Consider the following 20,478-nt stretch of genomic DNA (forward strand, 5'->3'; position numbering starts at 1 on the left):
TTTATACTATCAATTTATATGAATTAACTTGATTCTTTGATCAGGCACCTGTACTGTGACCATGTAGACAAGGTGGCCACGTGATATATTTTTTCAGGGCAGTCCTGATTTTTGTTTAATTATTATACATTCTGCCCCAGTCCACAAAGAATATGACACCACTCACAAGAATGTACACAATATTACCAATAAAATTCAAATACAGAATCAGGATCAAGGAAAATAAGGAGAAAAATCAAGATCAGATAAAAGAAAACTTAAACATATAAAACCCAGGATCCTGAGCCAGCAATTGTCCCTTTTGTCTTTGAGCTTCCAGAAAGGCAAAGCAAAAGAAAAGGCACAGTAAGTCAATAATCCTCATTATTAGAAAAAAGGAAGCAGACAACTTCCTCAGGAGGTGCATATTTTATCCTGGAACCAGATTCTCAGAGAAATTTATCTTTGGGAATTTTTTAAGGGGCCCTGAGTTGCATGATGGACAAAACCCTCAACAGTATTCACAAAGTAACAAATTGTTTATGACTCACTTTGTTTTACTTTAAATCAAAGCTGAGGAAATAGTTAAAATTCTGCAAATGACCTCCTGAATTGATATTCTAGGGAGCAATGTTCTGAGGATATTAGTAGGAATGTCACGTAAAAAAAAATGTGTCCAGGCTCAAACAAGTTAATCAAAGTCAAGTCGATCTTTTTGTTGCAGAATTTCTTGCAAACTTTGATATGTAGATATGCAATGTGAGTCTCAAAAACAAAACAAAACAAAAAAGAATACACAATATAGCAGCTCTCATTTTTGGAAGCTTTTCTTTTGAGGTTCACTTTAGCTCTGTGCGTCCAAGTTCTGTGATGTGTGGTTTGGAAGTAAACTGATAGAAATCCAATGATGCGAGGGTAAGGCAGTTACTTTTGCGATTAAGAGCATGTGCTTTGATGTTGGGCAGATTTGGGTACAAATCCTGTCTCTGACACCTACTGGTTGTATGACTTTGAAAAAGTTACCCAAACCCACTGCATTTTAGTTTCCTCATTTATCTTAACCCTAACAAGTGCATAATTAGAAATACGTTTGGCTACATGAACAAAAAACATTTGTCAGAGTTACTAGGTATTTATTTTTCTGATCTAACAACTCCAGGATTGGACCATCCAAGAGCCAGTAAAGCTATTAAAGAGTGTTGTCTGGGTTCAGGCTCACTCTGTCGTTCTGCTTTGATATCGTTAGCATGAAGGCCTTTGTCTTCGTGCTTGTTGCCTCATGGTTGCAAAACAGCTGCTGTACCCTCATCCTCAAACCAGCATTTCCCTCATGGAAAACAAAGGGATGTAAATTACTTTGGAGTAGCCATTCCATAGTGTCAGCCATAGGGAGATAATAAGACTCTCCCTCAAAGAATTATTTTGAGAAGTGAGATAATGAGTGTAGCATGCTTATATAGTGCCTGGCACTAGTTAGTGCTCAATAAACATCCGTTATTAATATTCATATATAGCCTTGGAATATATAATGAATATATGAATATATAATATTCATTTTTCACCTTCAAGGTGATACAATTCTAGCAATTAGAGTTCTGAGAAGGTTGAAGAACACATACTTCAGCCAGTGATGAGGGGTCATCTCTTTTCTCAGTGGGGCTTAACTAGAAGCAAAAGATCAGACTGACACTATTCTCATAAAGCTCTGGATTACTGGCAGGTACAGAGGCTATTTGAGAGCAGATACTCTAGGAATTAGACAAGTAGGAGGAAAGCAGGCATCCGACTGCACAAATAAGGAATCTACAAGGACTTTCTTCAAGAGGATATATATATATATATGAATATATGTATTTGGCTGTGTCAGGTCTTAGTTACAGCACCCAGACATGTGGGATCTTTCTTTGCAGGGCACAGATTCTCTAGTTGTGGTGTGAGGACTCAGTAGGTCTGAGGCAAATGGAAACTTACTTCCCTGACCAGGGATTCGAACCTGAGTCATTCGAATGATGTAATCCATCATTACAAAATGGATTCTTAATCACTGGACCACCATGGAAGTCCCTCCAGCTAAAGGCACCTTATGTGGTTCCTAGGGCAGAATTTGATTACAAAGCAATTTTGATGACAAAGCTTGGTGGTGGTTTAGTTGCTAAGTCATGTCCAATTCTTGCAACCTCATGAACTGTAGTCCACCAGGCTCCTTTGTCCATGGGCTTCTCCAGGCAAGAATACTGGAGTGTCTTGCCATTTCCTTCTTCAGGGGATCTTCCCAACCCAGGAATCAAACCCTGGTCTCCTGCACTGCAGGCAGATTCTTTACTGACAAGGGAGACTTGACAAAGCTCGGTCACATCCAATAACTACCTAAAGCACAGTATGTAATCAGGATGATTTTGGGACATCTCAGTTCTAAATGTTCTGGCCCATTGTCAGATCATGTTTATAATGATGTATCCTGACTTTTGGGTCACAAAATACAGTAACTGTAGAGATAAGATTTTGAAATGTTAACTGACAATTATGTATTGAGTATTTACTGTGAATCCAATGTTGTCTCATGGTCACGGAACTGATGAATATTTTTTGAACCATTTAGGGAAATATTGGGATAAATATAATACCTATTAGGAGAAACTCATTGGCAATTGGAGGGAAAAGTAAGAAAAGCACCATAGGAATGGCTTAACTTGGGACTAAACATTGTCATAGGTAATGAAATCCAAGCTAGTAGAATGGTGAGGAGGAGGCTGAAGACCGTGATCACAGCGAAGGCTTAATCAGCAACTATTATGAGTCAGACACTGTTCTTAGTGCTTTGCTTTCCATATGTCATCAATTCTAAATGTGCAATTTTCTTCACATTTGAAACATCAATAACTCACTTGGAGTGTCCAGCACCAGCATTTTATCCATACATCAAATCTATGATGTGGATTTGCATAATTATCACATGACTGGATTTATCTCAAGCATCGAATCATACTCTTTCTTTCCATCTCTCTTCCCCAACCTGCTCTTCCTCAGTCCTCTGCCCACTGAATTCTTTATCCCTACTGCCAAGGAATCCTCAAAAATGTAGGTATCGTGGAAGGTGAGTTATATTCTTGCCTGCAAACCTTTTGTGGCTTCCTGGTGGCCTGGGTGGCAGCACCTTCCTTCACAACTTTTACTTCAAGGCATTTAGAGAGCAATTTCAGGGCCATTTCCACTTAGGTGGACAAAACAGGAGTTTAGAGCAACAACGAATAGCTGGAGTATCTTAGATACATTATCTCTTGCCAAAATAAAAAAACAAAAGTTATCTTGTTCCACTAGATATTTTCAAATATTGTTTTGTTCCTTAAATTTGTAAAATTCCTCCCCCTCTGCTGCAGCAGGGGCCCCAGTAAAGCCTTGACTGGAAAAAAAAAGTTGTAAACTTCCTACTGATAGCCACCATCCAAGAATAAGCACATAAAAAAGTACATGGAACAGAAAATCCGAGTAATTTGTGATATTGAAAAACACCTCAGAAGAACATTGTTAGATGTGTAACCTAAAATATGGATGCTCTAGCATGGTGCCAGGCTTCCCTTGTAGCTCAGTCAGTAAAGAATCAGCCTGCAATGCAGGAGACCCTGGTTTGATTCCTGGGTGAGGAAGATCCCCTGGAGAAGGAAATGGCAACCCACTCCAGTATTCTTGCCTGGAGAATCCCAAGGACAGAGGAGCCTGGCGGGCTACAGTCCATGGGGCAGCAAGAGTCAGACACGACTTAGCGACTAATCGCCACCACAGTATGGTGTCACATAGCAAATGCTCAACAGACTGTGTTCTATGGAGCTGAGTCCCTTATGATAAAATAAGTGTCCAGATGACTTCACAGACAAGCACAGGAGCATTTCTAACATGGATAGACTGGTTCCAGAAGCTACGGAGATAAAGCTGAGGCTCTCAGAGGAGCGAGGGATTACATTGGTTTAAGAGGATTAAAAAATTTCATTGAGGAATGAGGTAGCCCTGGAACTGACCCTCAGAAGGTAAGAAGGATTCCCACAGCAGTGGAGAGGGAGGCTCCAGTGGAGATCTGGGTCAAAGGCGGAAGGCTAGGCATTCAGAGGGCTGCAAGCAGCCTGATGGGGAGCACACAATGTGTGCAAGTTGGTCAGAGCTGCAGACAGCCAAGGCTCTGAAAACCAGGCAGACCAAGAAGTTCATTCTGAAGTCTGGCAATGAGAGCTACTGAAAATTCAGTAGCAGGGAAGGTTCACATTGAACTAATGTTTATTTACTGAGTGCATTTTTTTACAGATGAGGCAAATGAGGCTTGGACAGATTAAATGACTTGCCCACAGTCAAATGGATTAGAAGGAGCAGACATGGGGTCTTCCCTGGTGGTCCAGTGGCTAAGACTCCAGGCACCCAATGCAGGGGGCCTGGGTTCATTCCCTGGCCAGGGAACTAGATCCCACATGCTGCAACTAAGAACTGGTGCAGCCAAATAAATAACTATTTAAAAAAGAAAGAAAGTGGCAGACATGGAATTGTACCAAGTCCCCTCACTTCAGTACTTGGGACATTCACTGTGCTGCAAGGTATGAGCCAGACTAAAGCCAGGGACTGCAGCTGAGAGCAAATGAAGGATGTTTCCTCTGCATTGACCCACCGAGTCACTCCCACAAATGAAGCATCTCAAACGTAAGCTCATCATGGCCCACCTTCCCAATGAGAAGAGGCAGAAAGATTTTCTGATCTGAATGTAGAAACTGACTGAAGATGATGGAAGGAGCCAGATGTTCAAACAACTATTTAGTCAGCTTAGCTTTACTACAGTCTAAACCTTGAGGGCAGCAAGTGCTCTGATCAGACTTGCATTTTTGAAAGATAATTTTGTTAGCAGTGTAGGATCTGGATTAGAGGCAACATGGGAGGCAGAGAGGTAAGGAGACTTGCAGAGATCCAGATTTGGTGGCCTTGGGCTAAGGAGTAGAAAAGACAAATATGAAGCAGCTAGGAAGTGTACGAGACGAAATTTGACAACAGAAGGAGAGGAGATAGTCAGAAGTGACTCCAGAGTGTCTGATTTGAGCATTTGGAGAAGAGTCATCCATTGATTGTTGGATGCAAGGCACATTAATGAGGACAAATTTATAGAACTAGGAAATGGTTATTAGGAAAGGAGAAATAAAGAAAAGAGGATGGGAGAGAAAAGATGTGACAGCCATACAAGCAGAAGAGTCAAAAGGAGTCACTGGTCAGAAACAGCAACTTAGCTGGGGCAGAGGCTGAGCTCTGTGTGGGGATCTTACTTCTCTTCTGCTCTCTCTCACCAGCTTAGACTTCAACATTGTCTTGAGGGTTAATCATGTGTTACCATCAGAAAGTTTCTCTTTTCTGCTCCCTAATTTCCTCTCAGGAAAAGCTAAATCTCCTTCAAAACGAATATATTCCGAATGACATAAAAAATTGAGCAAAATGAAAACAATCTTCCTTTGAAGACACAAATAAAGTCCCCAACAGTAAACACTTCTGTCACCAAAGGAGAAAACGTCTGGAAGACTGTTGGTTTAGGAATAAGGTGATCAACTTGTCCCCAAATCTAGGAATCATTTTTGATCTCCTCACTTGTTCTCTGACACAAATCTAGGCCTAAAACCAAATTCTGGGAGCTCAACCTCAAAAGTGTATCCAAATCCATTTACTTCTCCAATCAGTAGCCGGGGCCGGGGGGAGGGGTGGTGGTGGGCTTTGAAAAATAACTCCCAATTTCTTACCACGGCCCATGAGGCTTTCCAGACCTGGCCCCGGCCTGGCTCTCTTATCTCATTTCATCTCCCTCCCTCGGCTCCAGTCACATCCAGAGCCTTCTCACTTGTCCTTCACTTCTCCTGGACTCCTCTCTGCTCTGATCTCCAGGAGGCTGGCTCCCTCTGGTCACTCTGGTATCAGCTCAGATGTTTCCTCAGTAGAGAGACCTGCTCTGACCACGTGTCCTGTACAGGACAGATGTTGCCTGGGGAGCAGGAGCTGGACTGGAGCCTTTTGGACCCTTGCCCGGGAGAACAGCTTGGGAGGGTAATGGGCTTCAACAGAAGGCGTCTGTATGGAGGGGAGCCCTGGAATCAGGGGCAGAGAGGCGGGGAAAGGCAGCCACATAGCCCCCAGCACAAGAGTGGCAGCTGGAGAGGCCCAGAGAGGGGGTTTATGGAGACACAGAGAAGTACTCAGGTAACAAAAACAAGGAAACAAATAATAAGAATTTAGTGTTCGAAGACCCTGACAACTGGAAGCAAGCTCTGACTGCCAAGTAAGAACTCTTGATTCCTTTTCTCTTGAAAGTGAAAGTGAAGGTCACTCAGTCATGTCCCACTCTTTGCAACCCCATGGACTCTACAGTCTATGGCATTCTCCAGGCCAGAATACAGGAGTAGGTAGCCTTTTCCTTCTCCAGGGGATCTTCTCAACCCAGGGATCGAATCCAGGTCTCTGGCATTGTAGGCAGATTCTTTACCAGCTGAGCCACCAGGGAAGCCCAAGAATACCGGGGTATCCTTTCCTCTTATTCTTCGGCAAATTCCAGAATGGAAGATGGAGGGGGTAAGCAGAGAAGGGATGGTAAGTGCTCAGAACCCCTCCCTACGGCAGGGTGGCCACTTCCTGCAGGCCCTAACAAAGGACAAGACCAGAAGAAATCTCTCTTGGAGTGCAGGCTGATGAGTTGATACATTCATAGGACTTGCCATTCTGATTTCTGAATTGAGAGATGTTGCCTGTTTGTAAACTTTCAGTGACTGCAGGGCTTTCTGCTACCTAAGAGTACTCTGAAAGATCTTAAGAGCTGCTGGAAGCATCAGGTGAAAACCTAACTTAGAGATAAAAATAAAGCCATACTGTGATCATGTCCCAGGAGCCATGCTACCACCAAGCTGTTTACACTGACTAGCAGCCCAGCCTGGAGCTGAGCCTGAATCTGTGTGTTTCCTGGGCCCTCAGCCTGAAGCTGTAAAATGTGATCAAGTCTTCAATAGTAAGTATAGGGTGACCAGTCTCATCTACTCCATCTGTTTTGTTCAGAGACATTCCCATGTTTTAAACATTAGCCTTGATTTTGCTCAAGAAATGGTAGATGAACTGACTCTATTCTTCTTTAGGAATTCTCAAAGCTGTTTTGGAAGGATCTTGTCATTTTTTTTTCCTTTTCTTTTAAAGGATTTGATTTTCTGTGCTCATTCAAGTGATGTATTTGAATATACACATTTCTTTGAGTCTTTCCTGTCTGAGCCATGAGAGGGTCTTAAATCAGACCCCTGGGTTTGGATCCTGATTTCACCACTTACTACTTGTGTGACCTTGGATAAGTCATTTACCCTGGTTGCCTCTTTGTGAAATGAGGCCAAGAGTATCTCATGGTGTAACCAACCAGGGTTCTTGGCCTCCTTAAAAATAGAAATTGATGAGGCCAGACAAGAAATTCAGGCAAGGCTTTATTGGGGCTCCTGCTTCAGCAGGGAGGAGTGAAAACAAATACCAGGTTGCTTTGCTCACTCCCAGAGTGAGGGCAAGCTGGTCCCTTAAATGGGGTGAGGGTGGGAATGGATTATTGGGTGGGCTTGGAGGGGTAGTTAGGTGATTGGTGGTGTGTGCAGGGTGCATGCATGCTGCTGCTGCTGCTGCTAAGTCTCTTCAGTTGTGTCCGACTCTGTGCGACCCCATAGACGGCAGCCCACCAGGCTCTGCCATCCCTGGGATTCTCCAGGCAAGAATACTGGAGTGGGTTGCCACTTCCTTCTCTAATGCATGAAAGTGAAAAGTGAAAGTGACCGACTCTTAGCGACCCCATGGACTGCAGCCTACCAGGCTCCTCTGCCCATGGGATTTTCCAGGCAAGAGTACTGGAGTGGGGTGCCATTGCATGCATAGCGCCCTACTTTTGCACTCAGCTCCTCAGAAGTGGCAGTTGGATGTTTTGTCTTTTTGTATCTTCTTGTACATAATTTAGGCCAACTGTGCATGCACAAAGTTATTCTTAGCCTTAAAGTTTCTTTGTATCCTGTTGCTCAAGCAGACATTTGCGCAGATACAAGCACTGCCGCAAGGGATCCCAGGCCCCATGTTTCAGGTCCCAACCTGACTCATGATAGCGGAAGGATTTAGTAACGATGTGTATCTGAAGCGCTTAGCACGGTGCCCAGCAATGAAGATGAACACAAGGTTGTTTGTTACTGTTGAACTGTTATCCAACCCTGAAATTTCCAGGATATGGGCAAGACTTGGCATATAAAATTCAGCTCTTAAGGGTAAATGTACCAGAGAACTGGCTTCTTACTTGAGTAATTTGTTTATGTACCACAAATATATCTTTTTTCCAAGATAAGCACTTCTTATCCAATACAGAATGTACCATGGGCACCATGAGATGAAGACAGCAACCATTCTCACGAATGATTTCTCACAAAACCTTCCTAAGAAGCTTGGGCATTGGGCAGATGCATGGACTCAGGATAATGCAGAGGAAGAAAGCTTGCTTAGTTATTGATAGTTTGGGGTTCTGGAAACTTTATATTGTCCCTTTAAACATGTCTGAGATTTTGTTGGCAAATTCTCCAGAGGGTGTGTGTGTGTGTGTTAGTCACTCAGTCGTGTCTGACTCTTTGCGACTCCATGGACTGTAGCCCACCAGGCTCCTTTGTCTGTGGGATTCTCCAGGCAAGAATACTGGAGTGGGTTGCCATTTCCTTCTCCAGAGGGGGGCTGTCCCCAAACTGGGGATTTTCAGAATTGCTGAGATAATTTAGGAACTCACAGCAAGGGAGACTGGGAAATACAACCCAGCTGAGAGAATCACCTGCCCCTTCAAAGAGACCCAAACAAAATTTTTCACTTCATCTTATAGTACTTTGCCAAAACCCTGTTGATCAAACAAAAAACTTAGGAATCACACTGATTTCCTCCCTTCTCTTCATTCCCTAAAACCAGTCCATGAGCAACTCTTAATGTTTCTATTTCTGAAATGTTCTCAGCATCCATTCACTTCTACCCATCTTCAAAGCCATTCCTCTGCTCCTTGCATCTCTCTCCAGGGCTGCTGCAGTGCTTCCTAAATGGTTCCTGCTTCCATTTCTGCCTCCTTCCAATCCATTCTCCTGTTAACTCCTGTCTTCTTTTCAGCATTCATCACCATCTTAAGTTACTGTGATCATTTCTTTATGTCATTATTGTCCGTTTTCTCCATTAGTACACGAGGGCACGGGACAAGTCTGTTTTATTCTTCACTGTATCTCAACTTTGAACACATGGAAGCTTCTTGAGAAATTCCTATGGAGTAAATGAAAGAGGAGGTGAATACAGAACTTTAAAAATGAAATCACGTTCGGAGTTTGCCTACTCAGAAAATTTTCCCAAGTTTGACTTCCCAGAATGGTGGGAATGCAGTAAAAGGACCTTGTATATTTTGACGACTCCTGAAAAGAACATGAAAACGATATACTGGAAACACAATTTGGAGCAAGGGTTGCAAACACAAATGTCTCAGAGCTCAAGCAGGTAACAAATGGGGAGGCTGCAATGTGTCAGCCACAGTGAGTGGTGGGGGCCCTCACAAGCTGGAGACCCCCAACTTCAGCTAACACAATCTTATCAACTCCAGCTGACTGTATGTAAGCAACAATAAGGACCCAGGGATGAAAGATCTTCCAAGTTTTCAAAGATGGGAAGTTAGTATATTATTTAGAATTAGGTTTGGCTGGGAGTAATGACCTGCAAAGCCCATCCAAGTCTTTCCCCTCCAAGTCCATCTCCTGGCCATGCTAGACCTTCTGGCTGGGAAAGCCGTCCTGTGGAAACCACTGGATCTGCAGGCAAACTTCCTCTCTTGAATCCTTGTTCTGCCACGTACTGGCTGAACAGACCATAAATAATTTTTAAACTGTAAATGGGAACAGTGTTCCCTTTACCTGTTTCACGAGGATTTGGGGAGGACTCTCGGGCATCACTTATGTAAAAGCCCATTGTTTATTTATTTTAAAAAATAATCTATTTGTTTGGCTGGGCTGGCTCTTCCTTGCTGCGTGGGGGCTTTCTCCAGTTGTGGAAAGCAGGGCCCACTCTCTAGTTGTGGCGTGAGGGCTTCTCATTGCAGTGGCTCCTCTTGTTGCACAGCACGAGCTCTAGAGCGTTCGGATTTCAGTAGTCGTGGCACGTGGGCTCAGTAGCTGTGGCTCCCAGGCTTGGTTGCTCCAAGGCATGTAGGATCTTCCCAGATCAGGGATTGAACCCAGGTCTCCTGCACTGGCAGGCGGTAGTTCATCTACCAATGAGCCACCAGGGAAGCCCAAAGCCCTTTGTTTAAAAGAAACAAGATATCTAAGCAGCTATGTACACAAATTTGCCTTTTCATACTGTTCAAGGGGTTCTCAAGGCAAGAATACTGAAGTGGTTTGCCATTCCCTTCTCCAGTGGACCACATTCTGTCAGACCCCTCCACCATGACCCATCCAGATTGTTCTGGAGCAGGAAAGATCATGTAATGCCCTTTATTCCCCTCTCCTCCAGAAGTGGAAACTGTTTTTGATAAACCAGAGACATCCTCTCAAGTTAATAAATTCCAAACAACGTACAGTAGTTAAGTGATGCAAAAAACAAGGTTGCAAAGAGGAAGGGGGCTCAGCTGGCAACTGGCAGGGTTGCTGGTGCAGGAACACCTTGCACAGAAACGCAATGCATGAGCCCTTGAGTTTGCTGGGTCGATGAACACCAAGCTTTGGCAGTGGGTGGACGAACGCCAAGCTTTGGCAGTAGGTGGCTTCTGCTGAGTAATGCCAGAGGGGACGCCAGAGTCACAGGTTTTGCTTTATTATTATTTCTAAAAGTTTCAGAACCTAAAGTTCCCTAAAAGCCCTTTCTCAAAGAATCACAAAATGATAAAGACTTGGTAAAACTGTAGTTTTGTGTATGATGGAGTCTTGTAGAGTGATCGGAAGGAAGCCCAGATCTGTAGTTTGAGAGAGAAACCTAGCTTGACCATAAAATGAGGTTACACTGCAGAACAGTTCACACCACATATATCTCAATGTCTAAAAACCAGCCTCCTAGTTATTTCACCATCAGAGTCAGGATATACAACCATGACAGTGCGGGTATGCATGCTAAGTCACTTCAGTCACGTCTGACTCTTTGTGACCCTATGGACCACAGCCTACCAGGCTCCTCTGTCCATGGGATTTTCCGGGAGAGAATACTGGAGGGGGTTGCCATTTTCTTCTCCAGGGGATCTTCCCCATCCCAGGATCGAACCCGCATCTCTTCATCTCCTGCACTGGCAAGCAGGTTCTTTACCACTAGTGCCACCTGGGAAGCCCACGGCAGTGACTGGCCAGACTCTAAATCTCTCAGCCTTACACAGGGCTGTCATTTAATGTTTAATGAATAAATATACAGTCCACTGAAGGAAGGAAGGACACTGCCCGCCTGTGTTTGAGGAATAACATAGCTGGCAGGTAACGAGGCCAAGGATCTGAATTTTTAGCCAGCTTGTGTCAATTCTCTGGACTATGTCAGATAAACATACACCATCAGACTGTGCATTTCTGCTAAACACAGAGTTTATTGGTATCATTCAGTACAACTTTAGTCCTGCCTTTCCCAACCCCAGGCATGTTGACAGTCCTTTAAAAATCAGGCTACATTCCTTTGGAGGAAAATACGTCCACTTAACATGTTTAAAGAAATGCTAGAAAATTTTATTCCTATCAAAAAAAATTTTTTTATTTACCCTCTCAGCTACTTGACTTCTAACAGACTGCATGTTGATCTAAAGTCCATGTGACTTCACACCAACCAGGTACTAACTTCCTAAAGTGATTTCTTTGCAGATACCAAATGACACAGTCCTTAGCTATGCAGAGAGGCCTAAGGGAAGCCGACATGTCCCAGATTTTCTCCCTCTTGTGAGCCCAGTCTTTGATTGGGCCAGAGGTCTTACTGGAGAGAAAAAATACTCAAGAAAACAAGCAAAGTGGAAAGCTGGAAAAATGCAACATCTGCAGAGCCCTGAAGGCGTCTGAAGTGACCAAAATTGTAATACTGTTTGTTCAGAGGCTGATGTGGACCCCAGCCTGGGGGGATGCTGAAGACAGGTGAGAGAGAAATGGGTGTGACTGTTATCACCGAGCCCTCCTTGGGACACACTGGTTGTTGGTGGGGTTAGTTCCTATAAAATTGGATCTGAATCTGTGTCATAGGGAGCTAAGGAAACAAGAGTAACAGTTTTCCTGTTTCTTGATTCCTCATTCAAGAAAGTTGGGTGAAAGCCAGCTTTTAAGTAAGCTTTGTGATAGTAGTATTTTAAAATAAAGGAATAATGAAGGAATAAGCTGGCCTGAAACAGTGCATATTGCCGTGGCCAGGAGAGCACAGAACTGACCATGACTCAGCCGGAAATCCACCCCTCCCATTTTTCTGTTTCCTAAACTGGCCCGTGGCTTTTGCTCACCATTTTTCTATCAGACCACACTGGAGGAGTTACAAGAGACAAACTGAACACACATTTGTGGTTTATTACCCTATGGGAATACTGTGCCAGTGCATTTATGTGATATACAGGAGGCTGAGAATGTCTCAACAGGCGAAGACAGCATCCCAAAGCCCTTGGCCGTGCTCCCACGCAGCAAGAGCAACCTCTTCTTCAAGGTTCCTCAACAGTATCCAGGATGTGAGGGGCACCAAGGAAGTCCCTCTGCCCTTCGGCTGGTGGAACACTCTGCTAGTTGATGCAGTTCTTTGTGATTCTTCGACTTCTGTCCACCTGTCGGATGCTGTCTGCGACATTAATGGTGACTTCTTTTGCAGTCATCCGCTTAGTCTCCCTTTTAGCCTGTTAAAAAGTTTAATGCAGTGAATTGAGTTACTAAGAAATATCCAAAGGTCCTCATATTGGCATTAATCTCTTGAAGTTGTTACACACACACACACATAGAGACAGGAAGAATAACTCATAAGGACACATGCACATATACTCCTTTTCATAGGCTGTTCTGTTGAAGCTCTTTTACCAACCTAGTGCAGAGCTTGGTATAAGAGATGCTTGGTAAAGCAGTGTTGAAGGAATGAATGAATCAATTAGCAAAGGTCCATCAAAGGGCAATGTGAAGGATTTCACTGTTGGCTTTGGTAGAATAGCTAAGGGTTTGAGCTTTGGAGTCAGACAGACTTTGGTTCGAACACTGACTTTATAATTTCACTGTAGGCAAGTTTTTTTCTAACCTCTCTAACCCTTAGATGAGTTTCCTCATCTGTAAGATGGAAGACAATAATAGTACCTAACTCATAAGGTTATTATAAGCACTAACTAAGAAAATGAATATAAGATACAATGCCTGTCACTAACCAAAATGAGAAAAAAAAAAAAAAGACCTGGTGAGTATGATAAATAGAAAATATGATAAATTGCCCACTTCTTTTTTCTTCAATTTTTTAATTAAAAGAAAGATTCTTTAAATTCCACAGTGCCTTACAATTTTTGAAAGTTTCACACACATGATTTCATATAATCCTATAATAACTGTTTCCCCCCCAAAACCTTATTATTGCCTCCTCACTCCTTACCTCTCTGCACAAGTTTGTTCTCTAAATCTGTAGATCATCCACTTCTAAGTGAAGACACACCAGTGAGATAAGTCCAGGATTCATATTAAGTACTAAAGCACTGACTAAATTGCAGATTCCTCAAGCATATGTGCACAACCCTGGCATTTCCCCTCAAGAAAAGACAACGTTACCCAGTCCGGGGGGGAGGGTAATTCTGCGCCTATTCTTCTCAGTGATCACGTGCTGACGTCAAGTGAGCAACAGACGGGCCTCCCAAGTCGTCGCCATCTTGGACAGAGATGTGTGTGCCCCCAACCCCCATGCCAGGGAGGCCCTCTGCCCAGATGCAGAGAGTGCAGCCATCAAACAGCCTCAAGCTGTCTCTTCAGGGCAGCCTCAGCTGCAGAAAGCCCCCTCACCCTGGGCCCTCCTTCCCTGAGGTGGCCCAACGAGAGGGTGCCACAGGGGTATACATGCCTAGCTATCTGACCCAAAGCAGGCCAGCCCTGACCAGCCATTTAGCTCCAAGGCTCCCCATGGGGTGGGGTCACTGAGGCTGTGGTCAGAGCTGCACTGTGGCTCCACTTCCTCTGCCCTACTCCTGCTTCTGGCTCCCTCTCCTGCTGACTTCCCGAAGAATATCCCACAGGATGACATCTCAGAGCCGGCTTCCTGGAAAACAAGTCTCAGAAGTGTCAGAGCATCTCTCACGGCATAAGCATCTCCCCATTCCGGGTGTGAGTCTAGTGTTGATAGAAGCCTCTTTTTCATACAACATGGTCCCTGAACATAAGCCAATGATTTCATCTGTAGTGCATCCTAAGATGTGGTAGCCTGTTGCCTCACCGGATAATAACTGCCCTGTTGTATTTAAAAAGGTGAAATGCAGGTTTCTAACAGACGCTTACTCCTTGGAAGAAAAGTTATGACCAACCTAGACAGCATATTAAAAAGCAGACATTACTTTCCCAACAGAGGTCTGTCTAGTCAAGGCTATGGTTTTTCCAGTAGTCGTATATGGATGTGAGAGTTGGACTATAAAGAAAGCTGAGTGCCGAAGATTTGATGCTTTTGAACGGTGGTGTTGGAGAAGACTCTTGAGAGTCCCTTGGACTGCCAGGAGATCCAACTAGTCCATCCTATAGGAAATCAGTCCTGAATGTTCACTGGAAGGACTGATGTTGAAGCTGAAACTCCAATACTTTGGCCACCTGATGCGAAGAACTGACTCACTTGAAAAGATCCTGATGCTAGGAAAGATTGAAGGGGGGAGGAGAAGGGGACGACAGAGGGTGAGATGGTTGGATGGCATCACCGACTCAATGGACATGAATTTGAGTAAACTCCGGGAGTTGGTGATGGACAGGGAGGCCTGGCGTGCTACAGTCCATGGGGTTGCAGGGTCGGACACGACTGAGTGACTGAACTGAACTGAACAGGTCGCATAAATCCTGTGTAGTGGCTGCTGGCGATGCTGCTCTCAGATGCCCTCTACTTGGCTGGTGCCTCCATCCCTCAACTGTTTTGAGTTCTGGCTGCTAATCACTCAGAGTTGCACCCTTCTTTTGAGAATTGCCCTTATCTGATTGGAGCCACCTCAGCCAGAAATACCAAACAGGTTATACCTGAATTTCTAGAGATAACCCAAAGCTAATGCCTGATCATGGGGAACATAAAGACTGGCCCTTTTGCCTCAAGGGGGTATAAATCCACAATGCCATTCATGCTCTGGAGCTCCCTGAGGGATCAGGCTGAGGCTGCAGCTACAACTCTTCAGCTGAGCTTAGTATTTGCAGAACTTGGTCCTCTGCCCCACCCTGCGTCCCACCACCTTAAGGGTTTCACCTGAGACTACGCTTTTACTCACTTACTTGCACAAGAATCCTCATGTCAAGCTCTGCTTCCAGGGAATCTGACCTAAGATAATACTTCATGGGTGATTTGAGGAATGTTTATCGATCATTTTGACTATATGCAACTTTAGCCTTATTCATTGATTTCATGAGATAGGATTTCAGTGTTTTCCTCATCAAGTTCCCAGCACCTAGCATAATCTGAGATATAGAAGGCCTTCAATTTAACTTTGGTTGAACGAATGGGTGAATGAATGAATAAACACCACATATCTGAGAATGTACCCTTTCTTTAACTATCAGTAGTCAATACTGTCTAAGAATTTAGTCTTGCACTTGGGGCTTCCCTGGTGGCTCAAATGGTAGATAATTTTGCCTGCATTGCAGGAGACCCAGGTTTGATCCCTGGGTCTGGAAGATTCCCTGGAGAGGGGAATAGCTACCCACACTAGTATGCTTGCCTGGAGAATTCCATGGACAGAGGAGCCTGGTGGGCTACAGCCCATGGGGTTGCAAAGAGTCAGACACAACTGAGCGACTGACGCTTTCACTTTTCATTAAGCTCCTCCACACCTGAACTGGCACTAGGGCCTAGCAGTGACTTATGGGTTTATTTTTTCCCTAAAAGCAGAAAGCCCATAGAGTCCCACAACCACTTTTGTTTCCGAAATATAGGTTGATTCCATCTGACTTCAATTTTGGGTGTTATTGCATAAAAGCTCAGAGGACTGCAGCACGGAGGAGAGACACAGAGGCCTTATTTGAAATGAGCCAAGTGGAGGGCGGCATTCCCATCAAACCAGTAGGCAGTAAGAGAGCTTTCCAGAATGGAAATGTAAACTTTCTAAACTGTAGAACTGCTTTTCTTTAGAGTTATTGGCAAGGTTTCACAAAGTTATTAAAAATTCTACACAGAAAGTGCTCTTGCTCCATGGTTCAATCTGCCTTCATAAGATTAAAAAAATCCAGGCAACATTTAATAGTTAGATGATCGTTAGTTTTTCAGCCTGTTTAAGAGTTAAAGGCTACAAAACAGTCATTCCCAGAAAAGCCGCAGAATATGTACACTTTGCATCTCAAGTACACTGGAGCAATTAAAAAAAATTTATTCGGTTGTGCTGAGTCTTCTGTCTTTGTGGTGGCATATGGAATCTTTAATGGCAGCAGTTGAGGCAGGTGGGATCTAATTCCCTGACTAGGGATCAAACCCGCCCACTGCATTGGGAGCCCTGAGTCCCAGCCTCTGGACAACCAGGGAAGTCCATGGGGCAATTTCTTAAATCTGTAAATCAAAAGCCTGACAATGAAGACGTTCAAAGGACAAGCTTTGGGAGCCAGATAGACTTGGCATGAGGCTTTGCCATTATTAAGAGCGGGCTACAGTCCACAGGGTCGCAAAAGAGTTGGACACGGCTTAGCAACTAATCAACAAGCTGTACAAGACATTGCTTTAACCTCTGAAACTCCCCTCCCTTATCTGAAAGGGGGAATAATGCTTGTTTCTTAGTGGTTTTTGTAAGGAGGGTTTCGGAGAGAATTAAGCATGTCACTTAGCATTAGTAGGGTGATCGACTTCTCCTGGCTTGCCCAAGACCGTCTTCAAACAAAATCCCACATTCTGGGAATCTTTCTTGTTCTACTGAAACCATCACTACTGGTGAAAGTGAAAGTCGCTCAGTCGTGTCCAACTCTTTGCAACCCCATGACTATACAGTCCATGGAATTCTCCAGGCCAGAACACTGTTGGTGGGGCTACTTCTAAATACCAACAATAATAATAACTCTATAAGATCTGTCTTTGAATAAAGGACAAACTGGAGTTCTGCATTCTAATAATGGGCACAGACAATTCCAAGCCATAAACAAATCCACTTTCAAATAATTACAGTATATTTAATATGACAAATGAAACAATTAGAACAACAGTGCATTGACTTAAAACAGCAAAGAGAAACTTCCGAGTCTGAGACCTCAGAGAGGCAACCACCCTTTTTATAATGGCACAATTATCTAGGAGGTTGGCAGTTGCTCAAATGTAGTTACAGCTTGGAAACCTCAGATTTGAAGCCCAAATGAGAGGGACAAAGAAGATGAATGAGAAAGAGAACCACAAGGCCAGGGAGTTTGTCTAGAAGTTCCAAGAAGCAAGCCCCCTTCTGAGAAGAGCTATATAGATACACAGAATAATTACACCACTTGTGCTTCTGGGACCATGGCGTTTTGTATGACACAGATATTTCCGCCTCTGATGAGGTTTTTAGCCATCTGAGCCTTTTAATTTAACAGCCAACTCTCTCTATTCAGTGACAGGAAAGCAAAATGTGTCCCTATTGCAATTATTGGCTTAAAAAAGAAAATCTTATGGTCTTCAACTCAATGCTGAGAGAAGCCTGTTTGGCACCTTTTCCTTCTGTGGCTGTCTGTTAATTCAATCCTTCCACTTTTAAAATTCTTGTCTTGTGAGTTTTATCACCACTGGCTTTTGTTAATGGCCACACTCTTGTTTCTTGCCCAGTTTTACAGCTTTTCTATTTTCCCCTCGCCTCGTTTTAATTTCTGCAGGTTTAGAATCATAGATTTTAGTCCTCTCGATATTGCCTTTTTAATTAATAGTAACTTACTGGCTGCCATTTCTCAAGGGTAACCAGACTGACTGTGATAACTTCCTGGCAGATGGATGTGTTTCTTTCAGGGTTTTAAAAGTCAATGAGCCAGCTCATTCCCACAAAAGGAGACCTGAACTCAAGAGGGCAGCTACATCTCCTCAGCCTTTTCTCACTTTTCTCCCAAATGGAAATGGTGATGTTCTTTGCTTTAATTTGACTCCACGAATATACCTACCAGGGCTGTACTGACCTTTTTGCAGGTCCTTGTAGACAATGAAGAAAAACAAGGCTTCCTGAGATCAAAATGTTTTTTGAAAATGTATTTATTGATTGGTGACTGTGCTGCGTCTTCACTGCTGTGCACGAGCTTTCTCTAGTTGCAGTGAGCAGGGCTGCTTTTTGCTGCAGTGCACGCGCTTCTCATTGCACTGGCTTCCCTAGTTGCAGAGCACAGACTTAGTTGCTATGCGGCCTGGTTCCCCAACCAGGGACCTAACCGGCGATCCCTGCATTGGCAGGTGGATTCTTAACCACTGGACCACCTGGAAGTCCGTGAGATCACAATTTATCAGACACCAATGTTCTATGTAACTAGTATTTTTTATAAATTATAAAAACGATATGTAATTATGGTAAAAAGAAATCCACAGAGTAGGGAAGGGCAGAGTGACGAGCAACACTTGCTCCCATGCTGGGGCCACACCGTGCTTTCGCCAGAGGTGATCACAGCTAATCATTTCTTAAGGGGTGTTGAAGGGATTTTCTAAGCAGACACAGTATGGGGCTGTCTCATTTCCTCTCCTGGTACTCTGTACTTTCTTCTTGGCCTTTAACCAGAGATTGGGTTATCTATTTATCTGCTTGTTTACATGCTTATTTTTACATCTTCATTAGATTAAAACTTCAAGGGGGTAGTGACCCAGTCTGGTATTCCCAGCATCTAATTTAGTGCTTATCACATAACAGACACCTGACAATCTGATGAAGGACATAAATGTAAAGATACATCTTCAGAAAGAAAGAGGAAAAAAAATCCCTGGCAGGAGAACCTGTTTGCATTGCCCTGCCTAAACATTCTAGAACTTTCCTACAGGATTTCAATCATGCTCATTATTAATTGCTCCTTGGGCCATCCCTGAAAGACGGCCAGCAATGCAGCTGTGTTCTCTTTTTCTGAGGAGGCAGCTGAAGTCACTCAGGCTAAAGCAATTTGCCCAAAGTCAGCGTCAACAGGCAAAGAATCTGCCTATAATGCAGGAAGACCTGGGTTTGATCCCTGGGTTGGGAAGATCCCCTGGAGAAGGGAATGGCTATGTACTCCAGTATTCTTGCCTGGAGAATTCCATGGACAGAGGAACTTGGCAGGCTACAGTCCATGGGGTCGCAAAAAGCTGGACACAACTGAATGACTTTTACTTTCACTTTCTTTCACAATGTCAACAGGGGTGGTGAGTTGAACTAAAGATGGTAGGAGGGTAGATGTGGGCTTTGGGTCTCACATATAGATTCCTGCAATTGTCAGCACTCACACTAAATTCTCCACCATTTTGTTTCAGGAAATGGGACGAAAACCGTAGAGTTTGGAGGCAGACAGACCTGGATTTGAACTCCAGCACAGCCAGATACTACTCCCTGTGCCATGCTGGCCTTACCTTTCCAAGCCTGTTTTCCCAGCTGGAGAATGAATGATGCTACGGACCACTTATCACTGTGAGGGTTAAAGATAATGCCATGTATATACACAGGGTGTCTGTTCACAGTAGACACTGAAATGTTGGTTCTTCCTCTCCGCCTTCCCAAAAGATGAAAGCTTGAGCCTTGACAGCTACAACTCAAGACATTTTTCTTCTTTTCCATCATGCCCCATTAAAAGGAGACACACAAGAACAGACTTCTAGCTGTTCCCCCAGTTCCAGGAATTTATTTGCTGCTGCTTCACTGGCATTAATGTGAGGTTGTTCAGAAAACATTTGATCTCAGCAACTCCATCGAGAGCCAAGATACTAGCCTCCAAAGACAGGAGTCAGACCATGTCTTGGGCAAAACTCTCAATATGTTATGTTATGTTAGCTGCTCATTCGTGTCCTACTCTCTGCAACCCCATGGACTGTAGCCTGCCAGGCTCCTGTGTCCATGGAGTTCTCCAGGCAAGAATACGGGAGTGGGTTGCCATTTCCTTCTCCAGGGTGGCATTAACACGAGCTTGTTCAGGAAACATTTGATCTCAGCAACTCCACCAAGGGCCAGGACACTAGCCTCCAGAGGCATGGGTCAGACCATGACTTGGGCAAAATTCTCAAGAGCTCCCCAAATCTAAAGCAAATCCTACACAGAACACAGCCACTTGCGCTAATTTAGGCTACCTAAGTCTAGGGGTTTTTATTTATCAGGTATCTGGTGCCAAAAGAAGTTGTTGCTTTTCAACTTAAACCTCAGATAGATCAAACACTAGGAGGGCAGTAGAACCTGCTTTA

General features: G+C 43.9%; 1 protein-coding gene across 1 annotated transcript in view; it reads right to left on the reverse strand.

Annotated features, from left to right (window-relative positions):
- Positions 1-11,543: 11,543 nt before the first annotated feature.
- Positions 11,544-20,478, reverse strand: part of BAALC (BAALC binder of MAP3K1 and KLF4) — an 87,321-nt gene continuing 78,386 nt past the window's right edge. Inside the window, exon 3 of the mRNA XM_061439234.1 lies at positions 11,544-12,832. Coding sequence (XP_061295218.1) covers positions 12,722-12,832 — 111 coding nt within the window. The 3' untranslated portion in view covers positions 11,544-12,721. The remainder of the gene's footprint in view (positions 12,833-20,478) is intronic.

Source organism: Bos javanicus, chromosome 14, assembly GCF_032452875.1.
Source record: "Bos javanicus breed banteng chromosome 14, ARS-OSU_banteng_1.0, whole genome shotgun sequence".
NCBI lineage: Eukaryota > Metazoa > Chordata > Mammalia > Artiodactyla > Bovidae > Bos > Bos javanicus.